Raw genomic sequence first — 18,850 nt, 5'->3', positions numbered from 1 at the left:
AGAATGAACACAAAACATTGTAAAAAGGCCTCGGTCATTATGGGGTTAAGACGAGCTCGCTCATGTAGGGGCTCTTAACACACTCGAGGAGCTCAAACAATTGGCCATCCAACAAAACGTGCTCATTTTACACCACTACTTATTATTGGACTGATTCGAGTTTCTGGGTTCCAGCGGTCCAGGACAGGTTACAGTTTCTACAGTCCAATAATAATATGCTGCAAGATGCCATTGCCGAGGCCCAACGGGCTCAACAGCTTTCCTTCAATAAGAAGAAAAAGGGTAATCTTGACCTCCACCCGGGGGACAAGATCTGGCTGTCCACACTCAATTTGAAATTAGCTTTCCCTTCTAAAAAGCTGGCTCCGAAGTTTATTAGGCCGTTCCCCATAAAAAGGAGTATCAACCCTGTAGCCTATTAGGTGGACCTACATTTTACAGAATCCACCCAGTATCCTCCGTCCCCTTTCATCGTTGACGGGGTGTAAGAGTTCGAGGTAGAGGCGATCCTTAATTGTAGAAAAAAGGATGGCTGCTTACAATATTTGATCAAGTGGAAGGTTTACGGCCTTGAGATCTCCTGGGAGCCCAAGTCCAATGTGCATGCCCCCCGACCTCATTCAAAAGTTTCTCCAGGACCACCCATTGGGGGGAGGGGGGGGAGGCAATGCAAGGAAACGATGGCAGCCGCACATGCACAGAAACTTGTATTCCGCAAGTTTTTGTGCATGCACGGCCGCCATCTTCTCCTTAACAAGCGCTCTTTAATGCCACCTATCTGGAACCCAACCAACCCCTCGGATGACCTCAATGCCACAGCCAGGGGCTCCATCATGATAGCAAATAAACCGGGTGAAAACGGACATCCCATCGGGTGCCCATCGCGGTAACAAAAAGCTCAGAGAGGGCAGGCCCTATCTTGAAAGCTGCCCAGTGGGTCATGATACAGCATACTCACCCAATGCAGGAACTTAGGTCCAAATCCCATCCGCCTCAACACCTCCCATAGGTATCCCTAATCCACAGAATCAAATGATTTTGCTATGTCTAACAACACCCCAGCTCTAGTGCTGGCATTGCCATGAGGAATTTGCAAATTGGTAAACAATCTCCATAAATTTGTATCGGCGACTTACCAGGAGTAAAACCCGTTTGGTCTATATTAAAAAGGGTGCCGACTACTTTGGAGAGACGGGTAGCTAATACTTTAGTCAGGATCTTCAAATCCATATTTAAAAGAGCTATAGGAAGAGCAAGTGAGGGGATCTTTCCCAGGTTTAGTAGGCAGAACTAAATGTGCATCTTTGAAGGAGTCTGGTAACTCTCCAGGTACGAAACACGATGCATACAATTCCCAGAACCGGTTTTTTCGGGGGACTGGTCATTTGGAAAGGATACAATAGCAGCCAAGATCTCCTGTAAGGAAGATCTTCTAAAACTCAGACAGCTCCAACTGTGGCAAGGAAAGTTCCTCCAGCGACTCACACAGGTGACCCAATTCATAGTCAGGGATGCAAAACTATAACCACTGCTAACAGGTCCTAAACTCCTGCAAAATAAGATGAGGATCTGTGACCTTAGCACCCTGGTCATTAACATCACAAGGAATATTAGTCTAAGCCCGTTGTTCCACCACCAGCAGAGCCAGAAGCTTGCCATTTTTGTCACCCTGTTCGAACAGAGACTCACAGAGTTCCTGCAAGGAACACCGTGTAATTTCTACATGGTGGAGGCTTGAGGCTTAAGGCTTGTCTTGCTAGCTGAAGCACTGCAAGCAGTCTCACACCAGGATTAGCAGCAAAAGCTGAGGCGCATCCCAGACTACTGGAGAAAGGGCAGAGCCATCATTCGTCACCCAGTATGTGTCCATAGCAAGAGATACACACGTGGACACACTCTCTTCCCGCAACCAATAAGAAGACAGTCTCCAACACCCAGACCTCTCCCTCCCAGGCAGGGAAAAGGGACCCCCTGCTCCTCCTCAAAAAACTCCACTCGCTTGGCCTACAAGACTCTGCTCTCTCATGGTTCTCCTCCTACCTATCTAAGCGCTCCTTTAGCATCACCTACATATCTAACTCCTCCCCTCCTCTTTCTGTAGGGGTCCCCCAAGGCTCTGTCCTTGGCCACCTTCTCTTCTCCATCTACACTTCCTCCCTTGGTCAGTTAACCCCCTAGGCGGTATTCCCGAGTGTGGTTCGGGGTTAATTTTCTGTACCATAAGCGGTAACCCCGAGCCACACTCGGGAATACACAGCGCGTCTCTTACCTTGTCCGTGGAGCCGCACACTGTCCTCCGGCCGATGCCGGCATCCGTCTTCCGGGTTTCGTCCCTTGCGAGCGTCCGCGTTGCAGGGGGGCGGAACCGGCAGGAGATTCAAAAGGAAAAAAATAAATATGAAAACACATAGAACGAAAAAAGTTTAAAAAAAAGAAAAAATCATACCGCCAGGGAGGTTAACCTCACATGGCTTCCAATACCATCTCTATGCCGATGACACTCAAATCTATCTACTCCACAACTCACCCACTCAGTGTCCTTGCGTATAACTAAACTACTAACAGTCATATCAGTCTGGATGTTGCAACACTTCTTAAAACTCAACCATTCAAAAACAGCTCATGATATTTCCTCCCGCCCGTGCACCTACCCGCAACTTTTCCCTTGAGATTGTTAGCACAAACCCCATGCCAAGGTCCTAGGTGTCATCCTTGACTCGGACCTCACCTTTCTTCCCCACATCCAATCACTATCCAAATCCTGACACCTTCACCCTCGTAACATCTCCAAAATATGCCTATTCCTCACCAATGAGACCGCAAAATTACCAATTCACTCACTTGTTATATCTCCTCTTTACTATTGCAACTCCCCCCTCATTGGCCTTCCACTACACAGGCTATCCCCCCTTGAGTCTATCATGAATGCAGCTGCTAGACTCATCCACCTAACCAACCGCTCAGTGTCTGCAACCCCCGCTGCCAATCGTCAGAGCATCAGGGGGCGGAGACAGGAGATGGGGCGGACGCCCGGTGGAGATCGAAGAGGCGGGGTGAAGATGGAGGAGACTGGAGGGCCCATGACTGTAGCGGAGGAGGTGGTGCAAAGGTGGAAGATGGAGGAGATTCCAGAAGCAACGTTGATTGGGTGCTGAGTGCTGAACAGGGTTTTTTTCCAGTGCCAGGTAGGACGACAAATGTGCTGGCAGGGCCCAGCATAGATTGTGCACAGCCCCCCTGAGATCAAGGCAGACTGCAGGGTCTGTGGGGGTCTCTGCAGGATCCCTAGGGGGCACTGCAGCCTGCAAAGCCCCCCACATATCCTGCACAGCCCCCCTGAGATCCGGCAGACTGCAGGGTCTCAGGGGGTCTCTACAGGATCCGTGGGGGGCTTTACAGGATCCGTAGGGGTCTCTGCAGCCTGCAAAGCCCACCACCAGATCCAGCACAGCCCCCCTGAGATCCGGCAGACTGCAGAGTCTCAGGGGGACTCTGCAGGATCTGTGGGGGGCTTTACAGGATCCATAGGGGTCTCTGCAGCCTGCAAAGACCCCCACAGATCCAGCTTCCTGAGACCGGGGGGGGAGCAAAATGGTGTTCTGCCCCGGACGCCTCACAGGCAGGGCTCTCCTTGCCATCTTGTCTTGAATTGTATTGTAATGTCTTCCTTATATTGTAAAGCGCTGCACAAAAAGTTGGCGCTATATAGACCCTTTATAATAATAATAATAATAATAACTGAAAGTCAAAGAGCGTTCAAACTTATTAGTAAACCCCTGTATATTCCAGGAAACTATGGTTAAATTATCCCCCACCATCACACAACAAACACAGTAACAGGCAAAGGATAATGTAACCAGAGCTCTAGCCCCCCTCCAAGCAGCAAACCCAGCTAAAACATGGAACAAATAGCACATAGATGGCACACAACACCCCAGCCCTTAGAAAGAGCAACATAACCCCTGCTTCCCTAGTAAACCAGAACCAAAACAAAAACCACTATAGGAACTTTATTACCCAAAAACCCCAGTCAGTAGGTTAGGCACCACAAAAAATTGTCCAGTCAAGAAGGCAAAAAAAAAAAGGGGGTGAAAGAACCAAGCTATCTAAGATCTGCTGCACCCAATAGGAAAACACAACTTGCAGTTCCAGGATGGGCACCTCACACTGACATAAACAGGAGCCGTCAGTCCCAAGAGCAGGGCGAAAGTGTGAAACTTAGTGTAGCCCCATCACCTTCTGTGATGTGGCTACTAGGCATTTATTGATAGCCAGGGCTGTAGTCAGCCTGGCTGGATTTATAGTGACAATTATCTGGTTAATTCCAGGTGCCTGTACCTCTAGCATTGCCGGTACACCCTGGGCGGTGTGTGACTCTGTCATATTGTGGGACAGCCAATGAGACACTGTAGTGTATGTACAGTACAGCAGCCAATCACTGAGTTTCTCTAAACCAGTGGTGCATGCTGGGATAGGTTACATATACCGGAGGGATTTGCCATGTGCGGAGACTAGACCAGCCATAGAATAGGGCTGGGTGCTGTTCAGCCTGCCCCCCTGGCTAGACCTGAGGGTGGGCATGGGCTGGAGTGAGGGAAATGTTTCCCTGAGGCTTCCAACATGGAAAAGGCCTGTGATGCTAATAGAGGAAGAGAACCGGAACCAATGCAGGCTCTTGAAGTACCCTGCAACTAAGAGGACTTCAAGAGCATGGTCGGTGTCTTTCCTGATTGAGGATCTGTATCCATCCTGTTTAGCTGCTACATCAGTTGCTGTCTCCCAAGTGGATCTACACTGATATGCCAACCGGGTCTGGTGAGTCTGGAGTTCTTGTTGGTTACCCCTGGACACCTAGAATTCCTATACCCTCTCTCCAATGAAGACGTTCAATAAACCGTTACTTTGCATTTTATTACTGGACTGAACATCAGTTTGTGGGCACCAGAAGAAGGGCAGTTAGTGCTAATGAGTGGGCAGCTGAAGAACATACCCTAGACAGACTGGAGATGAACCGGGCATTCAGCGGCTCCTTCGAGGGTGAGCGCTACATTAGCATCAATCCAGCCACACAGTAACATAGGTGACAATAAAGGCCCGAAGCCAGGCGTTGTAGCGTAGGATAGAGTCCAGCCTTGACAAAACAGCACAAAGTGCAGACAAAACAGTACAAGTTAGCCCAAGGTGTCCAGCCAGTCAGTCGCCACAGCTGGGGTGTTCAACATGTGAACACAGCCAGAATGTTGAACCTGGAGCATGCTCGGATAAACCAATACTGTATTGCATACCCTTCTCCAGGAGTTTGCATCGCACATCCATAAAGGTTATCCTCTGGATTTCCGTGGAGAGAAAACCGAAATTGGGCATTGCCATGCCTTAAATCAGGGCAATTCCTAGCAGCAGCTAGGACCCGATTGTGCGCTCTGTAGTTGAGGAGGCGAACTAGAAGGCCTCGGCAGAGCACCATGCGGACCCCATGTGCCCTTTCCACTATGAAAGTAGGAAATAGTTCATCCAACCCTGGCACAGTCCGAAAAAGAGATTCAGCAAAATGAGCCAATTGAGCGCCCCCATTTTCTTCATGGAGCCCGATGATCCGCACATTATTCCTTCTCATCTGATTCCCTACATAGTCCACCTTAGCTGAGAGGAAGCGTACACTACGTTGCAGGTCAGCCAGGGATGCAGTATGGCCATGGGTCTCCGCGTTGGTAAGCCAAGACCTGATTATCTACAAGTCATGGCGAATAAGGGTGCACTCAGCGGCCAGATGATCAATTTTGGTGGTCAATGACACTTTACAGCCTCCAATCGCATCCAGGATGGTTTTTGCACTGGTCTCCACAGCACCTGCAGCCTCATAGGGCTCCAAAGTACCAGGAGATTTCTTCTGCAGCCGATTACCCCTCTTCCATAGCACACAGCAGAGGAGGGAGTGCGTGATCAGAAGGAGGTGAAGGCAATATGGCTTGGCCCGGGAGATGCCCCTGGGTTTTCTTAGGAGTAGCGGAGTGTCTGCCCAATTTAGATGGCATAAAGTAGTCCACAGGTAAGACTTCACAAGTGGGTGAGTATAAAGAAGAAAGGAGATTACTGGAAGCAGGATAATGTCAATATTAATACAATGAGAGCAGCGGAGGTCCTCGAAAAAAAAAAAATCCAAGTAGCCTCACATTCTATCCACGCCCCCAATTATGCATATTTTTATACTGAATCTCATCTGCCATGTTACAGCCCACTTCTCAATTTTATCTAGGCACTGCTGCAGTGATTTTACATCTTGTTTTGAAGTTATTGCCCAACATAGTTTAGTATCATTAGCATACATGGAGATTGAGCTATCTATTCCAACCTCTATATCGTTTATGATTAGGATAAACATAATTGGTCCCAGGACTGAACACTGGGGCACTCGACTCACAGCTTTTGACCATTCAGAAAACTCCCATTTATACTCTCTAAATGAATTCCTGTAGCGAGTTTGCAACCCATGTACGTACTATTTCATCAATACTGATAGATTGTAAATTAGAAGTTTGTAGGGTACTATCGGAATGTATACATCAAAACCACCAACACCAAAAAATAATGACCAGATCTCCACGTCTATGCTGAAACTAAGAACTTTACTGGTAAGCAATACAAAACACAAAAGAGTGCCTTCTCTAGTGCAATAATCCTCTAATTAATGTAAAGTAAATAAGTAGCCATACTCACAAAGGTTGGTAAACTAGAAGCCTTAATACAGAGGAAGTTCTGTAGCAAGCCCGCAGATGCAGACCGCAAACGCAAGGAGTTCACCGGCTGTCAAGCCAGCTGGGCCGACTGGACTCACTCTCTCTCTCAATGGCTGAGCATGCTTTCGAGGACCCCTCCCCTTCTTTAGATCCGATCATACTGCTCCTCTGGCGTGCCAAGATATGCACCCTTACAGCCAATCAAATTGAAGCATCATAATTGCTAGGAGACCGTGGCACCAATAAAGTAAGGGACAGCAGCATACTGAGTGCAGTCGCTTTCATTAATCTGCAGCAGCCGACGTCAGATCGAGATCTACCAAATACGGCTGATGAGAACACCAAAACAGCCAATCAGAGACTGGAGCGTCATAGTGCTGGTAGACCAATGGGGTGAGGGACATTCATACATGCCGTCTCCTTCACCGATACTTCTTGATAGAATTGCTACCACTACTACTATAACCAGCTGAAAGGTAGACTGGAAACTCGCTACAACCTTTCGATCCATGTCACAAGGGGAAAAATTCTGGCATCACAGAGGGACCAACATTGCACCATCTGGATCTTGTGCTGGACAGGAAACTCTTAATGTCATTTCCAGTGAGTGACAGGAACCCCTCTTGTGGCCAGCATGCCTTGGATCCTCTGGTCGGTGAAAGAAGGAGCAACACTGGCAGGGATTATAAATACACCCCTAGGATGTGGATTACTAGAACGAAAAGCTGCATGCCATGTGTCCCTTTCAAAATGAGTCCTACAATTACCATTTCAGTGCTTACTGTACAATATTTTCTGGCTTTTTTCTCTGACATAATCCCGTATAATTTATTTTTTCTTGATAAAAATTGTCTCGTCTCTCACTCTTCAAATGTGAAATACTAAAAAGGCTCCCATGATGTGGTGTGTCTGGCTTTTCTCTCTGACATAATACACTGTTATTTTTATTTCACCATAAAACCTGCCTGGTCTCTCCTGTTTACATAGTGGCCTACTAAAAAGGCTTCCATGATATGCAGCATGTCTGTGCTTTAATTCTGGCTATTATTTCTGACATAATACACTGTCATTTTTAATTTACCATCCTTTCCATTTTAGATAGCAGCCTAGTAAAAAAGGATTATATGGTGTGTGATTTTTAATTTCTGGCTCCAATACACTGCATTTTTTATTTCACTAAACTAAACCTGCCTCATCCCTCCCTCTTACATTGCTGCCCAGTCAAACCACTTTCACACACTCCAGCCACTATGCTATATGTCTGGCTACGGTCTCTGTCTCTACTTCAACCGCTTCATCCTGTCCTATTATGGTTAGATAAAAATACATGTTTAAAGTTAAAATTAATCAGATAGGGGTGATGCTGCTTTATGCAAGTTAATAAATAATGTAACAAATTAAAAACAAATTAAGTATTTAAAACTTTTTTTTTTAATTGGCACATGTCCAACCTGGCACTGTTCAGCTCCAATGCCCTTTGTTTGATAATCCTTTGCCTATTAGCCTTGAAAATGTTAAGAGTTGATCTTCAGGATTCCCCTCCCATTGACCTCAATTCCCCCCACATATTTTTGAATTTGAGAACATGTTCACTGTATATGCCCGTGAATCATACCCAAGCACATTTGCCCATCACTAGTCCCCGACCCCCTCTGCTCTGCAGAAGAAAGGTTTCTGTAACTCTAAAAGAGATGGATGAGGAGGATGGTTTTATATGTGAAAGTCTGTAGTGCAGGATTGTGTGCATAGTATTCGGCACATATTGGGTTAGTATTGGGCACATATTCTCTGTTTCCTGCCCCATCATACACACACCCCACTTTCTAGCATTCATGCCAGCAGTAAGATGGCCCATCCAGTATTACAGAGCTTACTAGCCAGTTTTCACACCAACAGAGTATGTGCATTAACTCAACAGTGACCGGTCTGTGGTGTATTTAGATTAAACCTTCAGTAATCTGCACTTACAGAATGAGTATTAACCCTTCAGTCATCTATAGCAAGCAAATACATGGTAACCCGTAAGCGACCTATCTGTAGTGAATTTCCTTTTTCCCCTCAGCAATTACGTTCAGGAGCATGTGCATTAACCCTTCAATGACAAGTCTGCAGTGTATGTGCATTAACCCCTTAATAACCTAACCTTAGTGTATGAGCATTAACTCCTTAGCAACCAGTCCCCAGCCCATGTGTGTAAATTCCACAGCACCCCATCCTCTGCACATATTTGATAACCCCTACGTGCATGTGTGGTAATCCCTTTAGCACGCAGTGCCCAGCACAAATATTAAGCCCTCATCTACCAGTACTCAGCACATGTGTTTTACCCCTAAATACCCAGTCACCAGAACATGTGTTTGACCCATCAGCACCCAGTGTTTTTTTACCTTAAAGGAGAACTATGGGGGTCAGTGTTTTTCCCCATAGTTCTCCTTAGGGTAACGGGAGGACACAAACTAGCGTCCTCCCGTTACCCTAAGCTCAGTATACCGCGAGCTACAGCTCGCGGTATACTGAGACGCCGCAGCGGATCCCGACGTAGATGGCGGGATCCGCCCAGCTGCGTGACAGCTGGCTCTGCCTATCTAGAGGCAGAGCCAGCTGTACCCGCCCCCTCCACCGTCCGTTCCGCCAGACAGCACTGGCAGATCGGAGCGGGGAGAGGGGAATCCAGCCCCTCCCCCTGTCACCGCATAGAGCCGTGAATGGATCGAGAGGTGAGCGAACCTGGTATGTGTTCGCTCACCTCCCGATCTACTGAGCCGACCTGTGAAAGTCTCATTGTCACAGGTCGGCTAGAACTATGAGGTGAGTGGAAATCACTCATCTCATAGTTCTCCTTTAATCTCTCACCACTCAGACCACAAAACCCTCAGCGCAGAGTATCTAGCCCATGCTTTAACCCCTCCTGTTAAAGTTGGGGACTGCAGTGCTCAGTCCTGTTTCCAGGGTGTGTATGTTTATCTCTCAGTGGCAATTTCTCATCACAGGTGTAATACCCTGCAGTGCCCAGTCCTTAACACATGGCATTAACCTATCAGCACACAGTCTCCAGCTCATGTGGGATAATATCTCACATTGATTCAATGCACCAAGCCAAATATAAGTCTCATCTCAAAAATAAAGGCAGGACTTTGCTTTCTTATGTCAGTCTACAAAAAGGAGAGCAGTGAGAAGCACCGTAGAGGCACCACAAAATCATACTTCAAATCTCCTAAAAAAACATCAAGCTGCAGTGAATTCACACTGCAGATATACAGCAATAAGGCTGTATAGACACGAATGCCTAGGCACCTTCCCATACCATAAAATGCACTGTTATTTTTTCAGGAGGAATTATACATCTTAAGGTACTGCTTAGGCACAATTATCACTACTGGATGTTCCCTATCACATAGTAAATCTTCACTTTTTGAGCTCAGCTCCACTCTCAAGATTCCCTGGCAAACAGCTCTTCCTTATCTCCTATGTCCTCATTGCCACCACCACTGTTCTTGGACTTTATGTGTCTCCTTTTCAACCAGTTTCACTGACACACTGCTCCTGTTGAACGGTCCTCTGCACCATCTTCACAGTCCACAGTGTTGCTAATATATTACCTGCCACATGTCCTAGAACAGCCTGCTTTACTTTCAGTAAAACTGGGTTTTGATTTTGACCTTTTATCATCCTCTCTAAGTACCTCTATGCATGGCTTACATACTGCTGGTTCATATTGTCATTTTGGTAAATGGGCGCCAAGTGCATTATGAGGCGTACTTCCCTGTCATCACTATGAACACATGTTTTAGCAATTTTGTTACTTATTTTTAAAATACAGGTGCAACTCGAATAATTAGAATATCGTGCAAAAGTTCATTTATTTCACTAATGCAACTTAAAAGGTGAAACTAATATATGAGATAGACTCATTACATGCAAAGCAAGATAGTTTAAGATGTGATTTGTCATAATTGTGATGTCCCCATAGAGAATCTATGGGGCATTGCCAAGAGAAAGATGAGAGACATGAGACCGAACAATGCAGAAGAGCTGAAGGCCGCTATTGAAGCATCCTGGTCTTCCATAACACCTAGGCAGTGCCACAGGCTGATAGCTTCCATGCCACGCCGCATTGAGGCAGTAATTGCTGCACAAGGGGCCATGCTACATGCTTATAATTTTCAGAGGTCCGATATTGTTCTATGTGCAATCCTTGTTTTATTGATTGCATGTAATATTCTAATTTTCTGAGATTGTGGATTTGGGGTTTTCATGAGCTGTAAGCCATAATCATCACAATTATGACAAATCACGGCTTGAACTATCTTGCTTTGCATGTAATGAGTCTATCTCATATATTAGTTTCACCTTTTAAGTTGCAATAGTGAAATAAATGAACTTTTGCACGATATTCTAATTATTCGAGTTTCACCTGTATATGTAACCACTCTTAGTGAGTCAAAGGTTAAAAACTGTGCTACCTGTTATCGTACCCTCTGCATTTCTCTCCTGCATAGACTGCCTCCCATCATATACATTTATATGATGGGAGGCAATCAACAGAAATGTAATATAATAATAATAAATAAAATGTGTTTATTGAAAAATCCAAAAATCCACCAGATTAAAGATATGTCCTGAGGGTTTAAGATACATGGCAACTAGAACTATCTGAATATACAGTATAAGTCTAGATAAACAAAAAAAAGTGTTTTTGTTTTTTTTAAATGATTGTGTTCCAATTTAAATTGTCCACAAAATAGGATCCTGAATGGTTGGGTATATCGCCACCTGCAGGAGTAGGACGCTAGGCACATAACAAAAAGACAAGACAGCCTAGGGGCGGCCCCTGCTGGTGGCCCAACCCCTCACTTGCTGACAAGTCTCCAGTAAGTAACAAGCAGTTAGGAGTATACACACCATAAAAGAGGGCGGGACCTGTGTCCTTCAATGAACGGAGAGAAAAGGATTTTACGGTGAGAACAAAAATCCTATTTTCTCTCCCGTTCATTGAAGGACACAGGGCAACAGATCGTAGATCCTGAATGGTAGGGACGTCACCAAGCAGTACACACTGAGGGATGGGCAACAACAACCAAACGACACCTCAAACAGCCGCCTTCAACACTTTGCGCCCCAAACCAGCATCCGCCGATGCTAACACGTCCAGCTTGTAAAACTTAACAAAGGTGTGAACAGAAGACCAAGTAGCGGCCTTACAAACCTGAGACATAAGCGTAATCTCCCGAAGAGGTTCAAACAGGGATTCCTGCAACACTGAAAGCACGAGATTCAGATCCCACGGAGCCAAAGGCGAGCGGACAGGGGGAGCAATGCGAGTCACCCCCTGAACAAAAGTGCGAACCAAAGCATTAGACGCCAAAGGCCGCTGGAAAAGCACTGCCAAGGCAGAGATTTGGCCCTTCACAGTACTCAAGGCCAGCCCCTGAGCCACCCCGCGCTGCAGGAATGTAAGGATTATGCTGATGGAGAATAAACGCGGGGACAGGGCCCCAGCCTCACACCAGGTAAAATAGGCCCTCCAAGTGCAATGGTAAATTTTCCTAGAAACCGCTTTGTGTGCCCTGAGCCTATGCTGAGCCTATGGAAATGACCGCCTCAGACAACCCCCGGTCCTTCAGGACCTGGCTCTCAACAGCCACGCCGTCAAAGCCAGCAACTGTAAAGAAGGATGGAACACAGGTCCCTGGGACAGAAGATCGGGGCGCAGAGGCAGACGCCACGGGGCGTCCACCACCAGCTGAACCACGTCCGCGTACCACACCCTCCGAGGCCAGTCTGGGGCCACGAGGATGACGCCCTCGGCCGCAATCTGAAGCAGTAGATACAGAGGGGCAAAGGCGTAAATTAGACCGTAATGACCCCAAGCAGCCACCAGGGCATCCACTGCCTCCGCCCAGGGAGGGAAAAAGCTGCTTGTGAGCAAAGAAAGTGGGCCCAGGTTTTCGGCGCTGCTCCTTCTTGTGCGCCTGGGGAAGAAAGGAACACTTACCACCCGTCGGATCCTCAATGATCTCATCTAAGGTGGAACCAGACAGTCCCTAGTAAAGGGTAAGTCTGTCAAAGCCTTCTTCGAAGCCTGATCAGCCGACCAGCACTTAAGCCAAAGCAACCGGTGAAGCGTCACCGCCGACACCGACAGCTTAGACACCAAAGGTGCCGCATCCAAGGCCGAATTGCAGACATACCTAAGGCCTTGCACCAACTGGTCCGCCAATTTCACGTACGCGGGAGAGACATTCTCTTCCGCAAGACCCTGGTGCAACATCTTAGCCCACTCCGTCAGAGTCTGAGAGACTAAGGCAGGCGCCCCCGAGACGGAGTACAGAGTCCACGAAAGCGCCTCAGCTTTCCTATCTGTGGGGTCCTTGAAGGACGGGGAATCCTCCACTGGGATTACCGTGGCCTTGTTTAAGGGAGAGACCGGGGGGTCCACCGCCGGCGGAGAAGACCATTTAGACACAAAGGACTCCTCAAAGGGATAGCGAACCGAGTAGGAACCGCAAAAGACTTGGTAGGCCGCTTCCACTCCTTATAAATAAAGTAATTGAAAAAGGGAATGTAAGGAAACACTTGGCAGAACGGCAACTCTTATGCGTCCCAAACTGCACTGGCGGCAGCGCGGAAGAGCTAGTAGCATCCACAATTTTAAGGGTCTCCCTGACCGCGCGGACAAGCGCAGAAACCGTTTCACGTTCCTGAACCAGGAGCGTAGACGCGGCCTCATCCTCACTGGCCGAATCAGGCTGCGAGGAATCACCAGGATCAGGGCGCGGTGACGTCGTGGGAAGTTCCCCTTCCTCCTCGGACTCCCCCGACAGGACAGGGGACGGGACTGGCAAAGCCCGTTTCCTAGGCGGGCGTTGCGTCAAGGCACGCTCAAAGCGCGTCACAAACCTATCCATGGCAGAGGAAAAGACCTCCAAGGACAGTACCGACCACCCCCCCCGGGGAACCTGAGGGGTGCACCGGTGACTGGCAAAGGCGCACAGGCCGCACAAAGAGGGGACCTAGAGGCCCCCAGCCCTCACAAGGCAATGCAGAGGAGTCAACCCTGCGATCCATATCCCACAGACCACTACACAGACCGGAGACCACCACAGCAAGAGAGAGATAGAGACCCCACAGTACTCACAACCCCCAGGTCACTGTCTCAGCCCAGCACCAGCGCCGACTCTGCAAGGTGGAGGAGAGCTGTACCCGTGTGTCTGTCCTCTGCGGCGTCCCAGGCCGAAAGGAAGACACTCCCCACCCGCCCGAGGCCTAGAGGAAGCCCGGGCGGAAGTGACATGCGAGAAAGGGCACTTGCCCAAATCCAGGATGGCGGCCGCGGAGTGCCTGGGGGCCGCAACCAGACTGGGGCCTCGAGTAGCGGATGCGGCCGACCCTGCAAAAAACGGCCACATAGCTCCCCCAGAGCCCAAGACCACCAGAGGAAGCCCCACAGAAGCCCCCGCCAGCCAGGGGCCAAAGTCTGAGCAGCCACAAGCCAGGGAGGGCACCTGCCCACATCCAACATGGCGGCCGTGGAGCCGCCTGGAGGCCGCAATCAGACCAGGGCCTCTCCCTCCACCACGAGGTAGGAGGGAGGGGAGAGGGGGGAACAGGCAGCCAGGGGATGCAGCTGTGACAGAAACAGCGCAGCCCCAGCACAGCATCTTACCACCTGAAGATGTCACGATCCCCTCGACAGTCACCACCACCACATACATACCCCCTCTGGGAAACGGTCAGACTCCAGGCCCTGCGAGGATCCACAGCCAGGACGAGCAGGGGAGCGGTGGACACAACACCCCCGACCGCAGTCGCGGCGCCGCCAGCCTGTGCGGAGTGCTGTGACAGGTAGGCCAGGACCTCCTGTCATATGCACCCCACCAGGACGAACCCATAGGCGTCGAGAGGAACCAAAAGTCGCACCCGACCCACCGTGGCAGAGCCTGCATGTGCTCGTCGGTCACGCAGGAGAGGCTACCAGGATCTAAAACATCCAGCGTGTCGCCCTTGCTTGAAGAAACAGCGAGAAAAATGGAGGAAAAGAAAAAAATCCCCAGAAATTTTTTTTTAGCTCCTTACTCCTGACGCTAGGCAAAAAACTGGAGACTTGTCAGCAAGTGAGGGGTTGGGCCACCAGCAGGGGCCGCCCCTAGGCTGTCTTGTCTTTTTGTTATGTGCCTAGCGTCCTACTCCTGCAGGTGGCGATATACCCAACCATTCAGGATCTACGATCTGTTGCCCTGTGTCCTTCAAATGAATGGGAGAGAAAATTAAAAGGTTACCAACAGGCTTTTAGTTCTACAAGCTGGTATATTCAAAAAGCATCAAACAAAATATGAACAAATGTGGCTTCTCTATCAATGCTGTGTGATGGAAATGCCTAAAATTAACATCCTAGTAGAGTGGAACATGTACATGGCTTACTAATTGTTCTGAAACTTATTTGATCAATAAATATTTATAGTACTTACCAAGTTCTGGACCTCTTCATTTAAAACAGAAGTATCTTTGTTAACACAATAGTCATTCTTAGCATTACTATCTTCCTTAATATTGCCATCACTTTTGGTTTGTTGTTTTATGAAATCTTTATTTTCAAGATTCATATCTTTACTTGATTTTGCAACTTTCTTCGGCAGGTCCATGTGGAAACAAATATTGGTGGAAGAACAGTATTCTTCAAAGCCATACAAATACCTATAAAATGGGGGTAATAAATAAAGTAAGCTTGTCACATAAGCAAATATAGGAGCTGCAGTGTATGGCCCCTTTGTGAATGTTAGTTGCATGAATATTATTTTGAACAAGTGGCTTTAAAGCTGGGTTCACACCTAGGCGTATCGAATATGCGCGTTTGTCGCGCGTTTTTACCGCAATTTGTTTGTCGCGCGTTTCCGAGGGCTACATGGCTGTATCCTAATGGATACGCGCGACAAAAACGCCCCAAAGAAGCTCCTGTACTTCTTTGGGCGTAGGCCGTTTTGTAGCACGTTCAGACGGGCTAAAATACGCCCTGGTGTGAACCATACCCATAGGAAACAATGGGATTTCGGTGTTTGAGCGTTTTGCAGAGCGTTCAAACGCGCTACAAAACGCCCAGGTGTGAACCAGGCCTTACACTTTAACGCATTAGCAATTAAAGTGTTCACATTCCTATCATTTTCCATTCAACATAGCAACTGAATACACATCCATAAGTAAATAAGTCTTCTACAGTTACAGTAGCTTTACTTAAATGAGAATTATGAGGCGAGTGAAAATCACTCGGCCTCATAGTTCTAGCCGACCTGCGACAATGAAACTGTCACAGGTCGGCTCAATAGATCGGGAAGTGAGCGAACACATAGCGTCGCTCGCTCACTTCTCGCTCTATCCCTGCAGAGAGCCCTGATCAGAGCGAAACCTGGCTTTTGTCTCGCCTTCACTGATGAGTCACGAGTCTAGTCACTTTATTGGAGAACCTAGCACTGCATTTTTCAACTCAAGTTCAGTGCCGAAAACTACTAGTAGCTGCTGCTGGCTGAAGTTGTCTGGAGCTGAGCTCAGTGTGGCCAGTGCACTGGAGTTATAACAAACTCTGAATTAGCATAGATGCAATATTTTCTGGATTACAGTTGATTTTTTTTTTTTTTTTTACTTTTTCCCTGCAACTCCTCTTGAAATTAAATATAAAACACATCTCAGCTTACAATATTTTATATCTAAAACGAGGCCTTTTCCAGAAATTTTAGCTGTAAAACTGTATAAGCAAAAGCAGCCAGGGGTCTCATTCGAAGTGAATTAAATTGGAGAGCTGCAAAAAGGCATGAGACCTATACAATATGTATAGATCTACAGAGGCTGACAGCCACACACACTGACAGATAAAATGCAGATACAAGAAGACAACAAGCTAAAATACCTTTTCTGCTCTGAGACACTGCTAGAATCCCAGACTGTACCACCTTCTACAATGGAGGGGATTGGGCATAATTTGCATATGAATTAACAGCACTATTTACATATGAATGAATCACTGCATATTCATATGTGAATAATGCCATCCATTGATATGTAAATGGTAATCCTGTCCTGCCTGGGGGTGATTAGGGTGTGCCCAGGTAGGTTATGAGTATACACTATATTGCCAAAAGAATTGGGACGCCTGCCTTTACACACACATGAACTTTAATGGCATCCCAGTCTTAGTCCGTAATGTTCAATATTGAATTGGTGAACCCTTTGCAGCTATAACAGCTTCAACTCTTCTGGGAAGGGTGTCCACAAGGTTTAGGAGTGTGTCTATGGGAATGTTTGACCATTTTTCCAGAAGCGCATTTGTGAGATCAGGTACTGATGTTGGACGAGAAGGCCTAGCTCGCAGGCTCTGCTCTAATTCATCCCAAAGGTGTTCTACCAGGTTGAGGTCAGGACTCTGTGCAGGCCAGTCAAGTTCCTCCACCCCAAACTCGCTCATCCATGTCTTTATGGACCTTGCTTTGTGCACTGGTGCACAGTCATGTAGGAACAGGAAGGGGCCATCCCCAAACTGTTCCCACAAAGTTAGGAGCATGAAATTGTCCAAAATGTCTTGGTATGCTGATGCCTTAAGTGGGACTAAGGGGCCCCTGAAAAACAACCCCACACCATAATCCCCCCTCCACCAAACTTTACACTTGGCACAATGCAGTCAGGCAAGTACCGCTCTTCTGACAACCGCCAAACCCATACACGTCCATCGGATTGCCAGACAGAGAAGCGTGATTCGTCACTCCAGAGAATACGTCTCCACTGCCCTGGAGTCCAGTGGCGGCATGCTTTACACCACTGCATCAGACTCTTTGCATTGCACTTGATGTAAGGCTTGGATGCAGCTGCTCGGCAATGGAAACCCATTCCATGAAGCTCTCTATGCACTGTTGTTGTGCCAGTCTGAAGGCCACACAAAGTTTCGAGGTCTGTAGCCATTGACTCTGCAGATAGTTGGTGACTTCTGCGCACTGTGCGCTTCAGCATGCGCTGACCTCGCTCTGTCATTCTACGTGGCCTACCACTTTGTGGCTGAGTTGCTGTTGTTCCCAGTTGCTTCCACTTTGTTATAACACCACCAACAGTTGACCGTGAAATATTTAGTATCAAGGAAATTTCACGGAAACACCTGAATCAAATGATTTGGAGGGGTGTCCCAATACATTTTTCCAATATAGTGTATAGGTCTCCCTGGCCAGTTACTAGGAGGTTCATGGCCAGTGGTGCATGCTGGCAGAGGACACAAATATTCAGGGCAGACCTTGTAAGATTCTCTTTCCCCCCCAGGCCCCATCTGGAGGGAGGCTGCTACTGACAGTCTGATTTGGCTAGGCCTGAAGCCTAGGGGACTAGCCATGTGATCACACTGAGGCCTTAGTCTGGGGGTCCAGTGACTGATACTGTGGATGAAAATGACAGAATAGGAGTAACTTCAGCAGACAGGGAGTACAGCTTAGCTAGGTGCTCTAAACCCAGATTGCTACATTTGTCTTAAAGGTACTAGTCTGTGGAGGGAGCAATTACTATGCTCCAACACTTAGAGTCTACACTATCCTGGATGTTCCTATCCCTGACCCTCTCTACTTGAAATTCTACAATAAAGTTTTTTCAGCATCATATCTACAGTCTGGATCTCACTTGTATAGGTCATCACAGAGGGCGGTAAGTGCTATTGGGGCAGCCAAGTTGATAAAATCCTTAGACAGGCTAAGGAAGACCCGTTCATCCAGCGGCTTCTTCGGGGATGAGCTCCACACAAAATATATTTTAATTTAATTATAATTTTTATTGGTATTAAATGTATATATTGACTTTTTAAAACAGAAAGTTTGTGAGGTTTTAAGCTGCTGCCAAATTGCCTTGACTAAATTCACTACTCTCCCCAGAGTATAAAGTTTTTTTCGCTTTAACTCATTTCAACATACACATTACCTAGTGAAATGAAAGTTTAAATTATAGACAAATACTTTGCAATATTCCCATATTTATAAAGCAGTGAATGTAACTTTTGCCAAACAGTCACTGCCATTTAAAAACACGTATCTGGAGGATTTAACCGCAGCAAATGTTGTCACATTCACTGGTTTATAAACATGCCACATAATAAATAT

At 47.3% G+C, this 18,850-nt stretch overlaps 1 protein-coding gene across 1 annotated transcript in view; it reads right to left on the bottom strand.

Moving 5' to 3' along the window:
• Positions 1–18,850, bottom strand: part of LOC108797422 (AT-rich interactive domain-containing protein 4B-like) — a 239,620-nt gene that overhangs the window by 19,983 nt on the left and 200,787 nt on the right. The window contains exon 14 of the mRNA XM_018569011.1: positions 15,203–15,428. Within this exon, the coding sequence (XP_018424513.1) occupies positions 15,203–15,428 (226 nt within the window). The remainder of the gene's footprint in view (positions 1–15,202; positions 15,429–18,850) is intronic.

The sequence above is a fragment of the Nanorana parkeri genome, unplaced genomic scaffold, assembly GCF_000935625.1.
Source record: "Nanorana parkeri isolate BGI_ZX_2015 unplaced genomic scaffold, ASM93562v1 scaffold1273, whole genome shotgun sequence".
Taxonomy (NCBI): Eukaryota; Metazoa; Chordata; class Amphibia; order Anura; family Dicroglossidae; genus Nanorana; species Nanorana parkeri.
Note: the sequence above shows the minus strand (reverse complement) of the source record. Positions and strands in the feature narration are given on the sequence as shown.